The sequence below is a fragment of the Merops nubicus genome, unplaced genomic scaffold (genome assembly GCF_000691845.1).
Source record: "Merops nubicus isolate BGI_N331 unplaced genomic scaffold, ASM69184v1 scaffold9338, whole genome shotgun sequence".
NCBI classification, from domain to species: domain Eukaryota; kingdom Metazoa; phylum Chordata; class Aves; order Coraciiformes; family Meropidae; genus Merops; species Merops nubicus.
In genome coordinates, this window is record NW_008626311.1 from 24,951 (window position 1) to 33,654 (window position 8,704).

At 39.0% G+C, this 8,704-nt stretch overlaps 1 protein-coding gene across 1 annotated transcript in view; it reads left to right on the top strand.

Moving 5' to 3' along the window:
- Nucleotides 1-606: 606 nt before the first annotated feature.
- The window catches only part of LOC103778368 (cyclic AMP-responsive element-binding protein 5-like), a gene marked incomplete at its 3' end in the record, with an annotated part of 11,853 nt that continues 3,755 nt past the window's right edge, over nucleotides 607-8,704 (top strand). The window contains exons 1-2 of the mRNA XM_008945951.1: nucleotides 607-660; nucleotides 3,824-3,917. Of these exons, the coding sequence (XP_008944199.1) occupies nucleotides 607-660; nucleotides 3,824-3,917 (148 nt within the window). The remainder of the gene's footprint in view (nucleotides 661-3,823; nucleotides 3,918-8,704) is intronic.

Here is an 8,704-nt window from a genome sequence, read left to right on the forward strand (position 1 = left end):
CTGCTATGGGGAAGCTACAGTTTTAGTCAAAGCTTCACCTCTCAAGCTCCTGAGGATCTAGTTGACCTTTTAAAGGGTGGGGATGCACAATTATCTTGTCTGCATAGAGAGCACGTATGTAATGCATTTAAGTTACTAATACCAAACAGTATGGATGAAGAACTTCAAAAAGTAGATTCTTTTTCAGAAGTAACCTAGATGTCCGGTTTTAATGTTGTTCAAAGGAAAGGTAAAAACCCATAATTTGAGATATTTCTGAGTAGACATAGTCTTATCTAATAACAACACTGAACATATGCTTTTTTTTTGAGGCAGATTTCTGCAGTGAAAGCTTAATGGCTTTTTTTTCCTCCCTTCCTTCAAAGTGAATATGTGCTTAGGAAGGAGCAATAAGAACTTAGACTGTAGGGAGCCTGCTGAATATTAGAAAATTTAGTACATGTGGATGAAAACTTTTTGCTGGTCTGTTTTGGGAGTTTGAAATAAAAGCACAAACCATGAAGATTGTATGTTGCATGCATGTGTGAAGTTTAGAACATATATATTCATAGGTTCCCTTTCTTTCCCCCTCCCACTTTTAACATGTAGATTTATGAGGAATCAAAGATGAACTTGGAGCAGGAGAGGCCTTTTGTCTGCAGTGCCCCAGGCTGCTCACAGGTGAGTGGAGTCAGCGGTGATATTAATGGAGTCCTCAGCACTAGCTCTGGCTTGTATAATGCCTCCTGATATATTAACATGTCTAATAATAATATGTGTGGTGGGTTTTGTTGGTTGGGCTTTTTTTTTTTTTTGTTTTGTTTGTAATTTCTTCCCCCCAATTCCCTCTTCACCCAACAAGATATCATTGCAAAATATTCAAAGCAAGTACAACAATAAAAATGAGTTGGTGAAAGTGCTTCTCAAGCTGCTTCTATGCCTTCCCTCATCCCCAAACCTAATGTGTCAAGCCAGGTATTGCAAATTCCATTAGTGGCTAACAAGATAGGACACACTAGCCAGGACACATTTGTCTTTCTTCTGCTTAGACGGATGATGGAATATATTATGTTTTCTATTGGATGTGGTAACCCTGGTTTTTTTTTTGTTTGTTTGTTTTTTTTTTTTTTTTTTTTTTGTTTTTTTTTTCTCCCCACGCAAATACTCAAATGCAATGGTATATTATTAGCTTAAAAATATATATATTTGACTCATCTTCTAACTAAATATTCTCTATAGAAAATGCAGCCTGTAGATAAATCCTGCCCCAGGATGTAAATTTGAGATTCCTGTTGATCCTTCTTGTGTCTCTGAGGGTATAATCTGACCTGTAACTTTAGACCTTTAATGATTTTTAAAAACTGAAATGACAAGGGTTTTACCTGCTGAGATTTGAATATGGTTTTTCAAAGATTTTGCAGTGGTAAGGGAAGTTCCTCCTCATGCAGTGATGAGGGAAGTTCCATGTGCGGTGCTTCCAACCCTAATTCAGTTTAGTGACAAGAGTTTGTAAGTAAAAATTTCATGCAAGGGCATCTTTTGGGCTTTTGTCCTGTATGCATCTGTTTTCAGTGGTTTAGTTTACCCATTTCCCAGAGTACTCTTCTCTTAATGAGGGGAATATTTCCCTGCTCTAACTGTATATTTGGAGTTTACAGCTGGCTAATGCTTTTACAACCCTCTAGGTTCTTCTGGTGGAATGATGGGTGACTATTACTGGAGTGTAGGTCTTGATTTTGCCAAGAGTGGAAATAAAGAAGGGGAAAGCTTGAGGTCTGTTTTACTGGCTGTGCAGCTTTGCTGTTTCACAAAGTGGGAACCATTCTGCAGCTGTCAGAGTGCACCTTTTGGATTGTCCTTCCAATTAGGGATTTGTCACTTCGCATGTCCAGGTGCTGAATTATACTTTCACCATGCTGTCACAGAGGCAGAATAAAAGTACCTGAGCTTTATAGTCAAGTTTTTACTTTTTTGTTGAATTTTAAAACTGACTTCCAGTCAAATCAGTGAACTTTTGTGTTTTCATGTCTGCTATTAAGTTTCTGAGTGGATGAGAAGCTGATCCAAACATGTTCATTTAGGTGTTCAGAGAGGAGGTTTGGTTGTATGCTGTTACCATTTGGAAAGACAAGGAATGTAGGTGTGATTTCATCTTAAAAAACATTTAGTTCCCCACTTCAAAATATCACTTCCATTTGTTGTAGATGAGAACTTGGCAGAAGTCCATAGTGTAGCGCTGCCATCAAGCTAATCTGTCCAGGGACTGGGTGCTCTATCAGCCAGCATGGATGTGTATTGAGAGCTCAGGGAGTTGACCCTCTGCACAAGGAAGAAAGTAGACTTACAAAAAAGAGAAGTCTGGGCTGAAGGAATAGCTTCTCCTCAGCTGTCCCATGCCCTCTTTAAGCTGGCTGATTTTACCCTGAAAACAGTGTGGCATCCATGAAGGAAAATCCATTTCCATGAGAAAAAAACATGGTTTTTTTTTCCCCCTCAAAATTTCATTGAGCAAGGTCTTTCACATACTCTCTTTGTTCTTAACATAAATTTCTAGTCCTACATTTCTTCCAGATGAGTAAGCAAAGAACCAGGATTTCACAGTGAGGAAAATGTCTTTGGGATCCTTTTTTTTTTTTTTTTTTCCCCACAGAATTTATTCCCATTATTTATGCTGCTTTGCCTATGGGCTTAGAGAGACTCTAAGAAGGTGTAACATACTCCAGCTATTTGTACTATAGCCACAAGCAGTGACTTAGCCAAGAATATACTGTGTTGAAAGCATTAAGTCACTTTAACTTTGTTGTTGCCAATTTTTCACAGTCTCCTATGTATCTGTTACTTTAAAAAGCTGATTTAATTTTTTTTCTTAAGATAATAAACAAACCACAAAACCTTAGGCCTTTGCTAGTCCTGAAATAATCCTGTTAAAACTGGTTAAAACCCTGTTAAAATGTCTGTGTATGCACCTTGTGGTTGAGGAAACTTAAGAGAATCAGTCTGCTCATAGAGCCCAAGTGTGCAAGTGCTTGAACATCTATTCAAGCTTGTGTCTTCTTTGTCTGGTTCAAAAGAAGGTGTTTGTTGTAGAAGTCTGTTATCAGACTGTAAAAGCAACTTAGCAGATTGATTGTTTCCTTATAAAGCACCTCTCTCCACTTAATCTTCCTAAAGAGGTAAAGAATTTAATTTAGTATTATAAAGGGTCATAAATAGTTGTTCTATACTGAGCACCATTGCATTGCCACTTTGAAACAGGTCAAAGTATCAGGGGTTTCCAAAATTAAAGGTGTATTTTGCATGAATACTTTTGGGTAGGGAAAAATTTGATTATTTTTATTGCTGTTCAGCAAATACAGGTTGCAGAAAGACACAAAAGCAAAAAAATCCAGTACAGTGATTTAAGATATGCTGCATTGCTTTGTATTTGCCGTGGGCTAAGAGCATACACAACAGCAGTTATCACAGATCCTCAGGCACGTGGTGACTTGTGAGGCTGTGCTAGCAGGAGGGGGTGTCTCAGACCCTTAGAATCCAAAAGTTAGTCTGCAACTTTTTCAGGCAAATGCGTGACACCTTGCAGTTTGCAACCCCAGAGAGGACAGCAGCAAGTATGTTTCTAAGCAGAGTACAGTTATCTGATACTCATACTCACTTGCATTTTTGAATAGTCTGTTTCCAGTGCCATTTCGACACATTTGGACACATTTGTAGCAGGATACGTTTCTTTCTCTCATTTTTGAAATTCTGTCCAATGCCAAAAGTTTATTAGAGAATTAAATTCTTCTTTCTTCCCTCCCCCCCCCCCTTTTTTTTCCCTTTTTCTCTCTCTCTGTTTGCCTGACAGCGTTTTCCAACAGAGGATCATCTGATGATTCACAGGCACAAACATGAAATGACTTTGAAGTTTCCTTCAATAAAAACAGATAATATGTTATCAGGTAAGGAGACAAGAATTAAAGAGCCAAGTTAACTGTTCAGATGATGTTGAAAGCATGACTCGTGCTGGAAAGTTACTGGCAAAATATCTCTAAGAGTGGTTTTAAAAAGCCCCACCTCCAACTAAATAACAAGTAGAGATGCAATAAGCTAGAATACGTATCTTTGGACAAAAAGACAGCTGCCATTCTTATGCCTTCCCACAGGTTTGGCATGAGAGGGGGAGAAGCTGTTGAACCTTAGCCATGCTGGTAGCTCTGTTGCTGACTCCCGTGTCAATATACTAGTGAAATACAGGCACTTAAGTACATGTCACTTGGGAGCCCAGTAGTGAGCATGTAATGAAGTGCATTTGTACTGTTCCTGTAGGGCTCACTATTTAAGTTTGACAGGCTCACTTCAGCAGCTGTAACAGGCCTCATTGTGTGAGCCACCTTTATGGTGGTTCAAGACCTACCAACTGTATATAGCTGTAGCCAGAAAGGTGAACCATTGTGTAATATCCAGTGCTCTTTCCTCCTAAAGCTAATTCTCTCTCTATGCACTTCATCTGTCATACACAGAGGTTATTTGGTATTATGTGCAATTACATCCTTTAGTTTCTTATGTAGTCCTTGCTTTTGTAGCTTTTTCATACTCTTGTCTGAGTAAGTACACATTGGTGGCTTGCTGGCATTCAGTGAATGCTGGGTTAGGTCAAGCTAGCCTTAATCTTGCTGCTTCTTTCCTCTTCTATTCCTTTTCCTATTGTATATTCCTTGGGCTATAGTAACGGATTATTCAGAATAATACCACTAGGATTTTTCAGGTTTCAAAGTAGTTGTAGAAAAAAAAACTAGGAAGCAAATCTGTGTGTGCATGTTAACCAGTGTTTGAAGCTTATCTTTTGAAATGGGCTTCTTCAAGGTAAATTGTGCCATTTTAGGTGCAAATATATTATGATTAAATGCTCTCCAGCAGACTAACTCTTTTATGGATAAACAATTTCCATTTTTATGAAAATCATGATTGGGTAGTGATTGCTTGAAAATATTTGATTTAGGCACCAGTGAGAAATCAGACAGATCTTGTCCCAGATAGAATTTATTTTCCTTTACAATTGAAAATGACAGAGTGGACTAAGTTTAGACTTAGCACATAGAACACAGCATGTTGAAGAGCAGGGCTTGTAAAGTGCCTGCATGCCAGCTATGCCCACAGAGTCCTGCGTTTGCAAGAGTGAGAAAATGCTGCTCTTGCACTTGGCCATGTCCTCTGGCAGTGAAACTGCTTGAAGACATTTATGCTGTGGGCACACTCACCCTGTGAAAGTGCTGGCTTTTGTTACATCTCTCTGTTTGGCAAGACTTTTGCTTAAGGGCCGATTCTAAGGAGCATATTCTGTCATCAGGAGTCCCCTGAGTAGAGTAGCTCCATTTATGTTTGGTTGCTTCTATGATATATCTGTCCTGCTCCTTCCAATGGGTTGCTTTCTCAAGCAAAAAGCTTTGACTGGCTTCCACCACTACCACCAGTACTGGGGCTCCTAGAACTGCAGTTAGCCAACTAAATATATAGAAAAACAGAATTTTGTGTCCAGAAAGGCTCCAATATTGCTTGTGAGGGATGCATTCTTTGTTTTGTGTATGGTGATCCTCTGCAGTAATGGAAGAGTGAAAAGCTTCCTGTGTTGTCAAAGACTATGGCAAATGTCTAACCATAATACCCTGGCAACCTGGTACTGCCATGTATTGATTTTCTTTTTGTGTTCATTTGGTGGATTTGTTTGGCATTTTGCAGTCTTTAGTTTGGAAGCATCATAGATCATCTACTCTCTGCAGGGAGACATTGAAAAATAGTTGTTTCATTACCCACTGAAACCCTGGGGAAATATAAATACCTTAAAGTTTAAGATGTTTTATTCTTAGATTTCATAATGAAAAATTAATGATATATGGGGAAAAGAGACAGAATTTTTTCTTAGACATTTGTCTTCCTGTCTTCCTTCTTATTTTTTACATTTTTGCTTATTTGACTTTTTTTTCCCCCCCTAAATTGTTTCTGTCATCAGTAGAATCAAAGAATTGCAGCAGCAATTTCCCTGTAATAAGCCAGGTGCAGTGTTAGTGTGTGGTGGTTTTTTTTTTTTTCCTCTTTTTATTAAGCTGCCTAGAAGTCAGATTTTCTCCTTTTTTCCCAGTATGTTGTATACTATCTTTTAATGTGCTGTATTTGATCCATTCATTATTAGTAATAAGTCATCCAAATAACGGAATGTTAGCTTTCAGGTAGCCATTGGAATTATTTGCTGTTTCCAGTCTGTGGGTAGTATAATATCAGTAATATTTAACACATACTGAGTATGTCTTTTATAAACCATTACTGGAGGTAGACACTAAAACTGAGGGGTTTATCTACTGCATCACCTAGATACAGACAAATCTATGGGGCCAGATGGGTTACATCCAAGGGTACTAAAGGTGTAGGCTGATGAGCTTACTAAGCCACTCCTCATCATTTAGCAGAACTCCTGGCTAACTGGGGCCCATTTACAAGAAGGGCAGGAGGAGGATCCTGGGAACTACAGACCTATCAGTCTGACCTTGGTGCCAGGAAAAGTCATGGAGCAGATCATCTTCAGTGCCATAACGCAACATTGACAGGGTACGCAGGCCATCAGGCCCACTCAGCACAGGTTCGTGAAGGGCAGGTCCTGCTTAACAAACCTCATCTCAACCATCATTGGAGACGAGGGAAATACTTTAAAAAAGGTGCTTCTAGGAGATGCCAGGATTACCTGTATAGAAACCTTGATTCTTCCTGATTCTGTTTACTGAAATCCAATCCTCTGTTTTGGTGGTAAACCCCACTGTGGAGATAGAGACCTTTTTTCTTATTGAAAAAGGGTTTGTGCTAAAGGCAGTGCTAATGCATTACTTTTCCCTGGTAATGCCAGTGAAGTAAGTTATGGCATCCTTGGTTGGCTGAATTTTTTTTTTCCTTGTGGCTTACACAAGGAGGTCTATTAAGGCATGAATTTTGTGGAGTGAAAAATAATTAGCTGTAAGGAAAAGAATGTTTTGTTTGATCTCTTCTTTACTTCTGTGTTCCTTGCTTTATCAAATAATGAAGTGAAAAAATGTGAAATTGACCGGTCAGGTTCTGACTGACCAGAAGAGATGACAGGTGTGTTGTGCCCAATATGTGTACCTTCCCAGAAAGTTCAACCAGTGCTTTAAACAGTAAATCTTTAAATAGTACAGTTCTTGGGAGCCCTTGTCTGTGAGCCCTTGGGTGAGGGCAATTCCACCAGATACAACTCTGCACACCTCCTACTCTTCCAACTTATGCGTGAGATGTTGTGACCTTGAGCTTCTTGGTGCGTTTAGGAAGTAACCTGTCAAATCAATAAAGAAACCTTGAATTTCTCAGGGCATTCCTCATTCCTTGTGGCTACTTGATGGGCAGCCCTTCAAATTTCAGTGCTAGCCCTATTACTCTGACTTTGTTTTCCTTGTGTGAAAGTGTAACATGGATAAGTAGATAACTTCAACAGAGCCCACAGCTGAACAAGCCAAATGCCTGTTATTCCTGCACATCAGACTAAACATTTTTTTTTTTTTTTTAAAGCAAGATGAGAATCAAGTTACAGACTTTGGAGCTATGCTGTCAGATCTCTCTTACTAAATCTGATTTTTTTTTTTTCCTCCCAAATGAAAGCTTGTTTCACATAACTGTCCTTTGGTTCTCTGTTTTTTGTTTTTTGGTTTTTTTTTCTTTTTTCTTAACTGGTATCATGCTTTAAGGTTTTTGTTCATGCTTTGAGGGATGAAACTCTAGGATACTGCAGTTACAAAATCCATCCAAAGAAACTCTGTATAGCAAGCTAATGTGGCATTTCCTGGGTTGCTGTTTTGAAAGCAATATATTGAGCCTGTGTCCTTTCTGAGACTGTTATTTCGGTAGTTAAAAAAAACAAAAACAACAAAAACAAACAAACCCCAAACCAAACTCAAACCAACCAACCAACCAAAACAAACAAACAAAACCAACCAAAATCAAAACAACAAACATAATGAATATGTAGCTATCTCTTGATCTCTTTACTGAAGACTTCAGATTTCCCATTGCCCTATAGCATATATTTTCCCATTAGTCTGGAGAACTGGGCATCACGTCAGACACTTGAGGACAGGTTTTCAAAATGGTCAGCAGCAAACAAATTTTCAGTATATCAGGTTCTGATTGCTGAGTGCTTGTGAAATCCTTTCCTATAAGATATAGTAGGTTTACTTGGGATCTGCAAAAGTGAGACCATTTGATCCTGCTTTGGGACTTTTATGTTGTCCATTTAGATTTTTTTGCAGCCTTTCTGGCCATGACTGTGTCATCAGAGTGGCTTATTATTCACCTGAGTAATAGGCTGAAAGAAATATTTATAGCCTAGTTTGAAGCTTGACAGATTCTGTGTTCAACCTGGTGGTAAAGGTGGGCTAGAAATTACTTCCTGAGTAACTGTCAGATGACACAGGTTCACCTGTGAAGTGACAGTTGGCTAGAGGTAGATGCCTCAAAACATAGTAAACTCGTTGTAGTAGCAATTGGGGACGGGAAGATTTTACATGCTGAACAATGGGCTTGGGTTAGGATGGCTGATCAGTATAACAGCCAGATACCTAAGGTTGACCCACACAGATCTATATTCCAAGGTGCTCCGTTGAAAATGCAGCTTCGGCCATTGAAGTCCTGGGTTGTGTGGCTAACAGCATGCATGCTGACACTTCCTACAGTAATGTATGTCCTCAGCAGG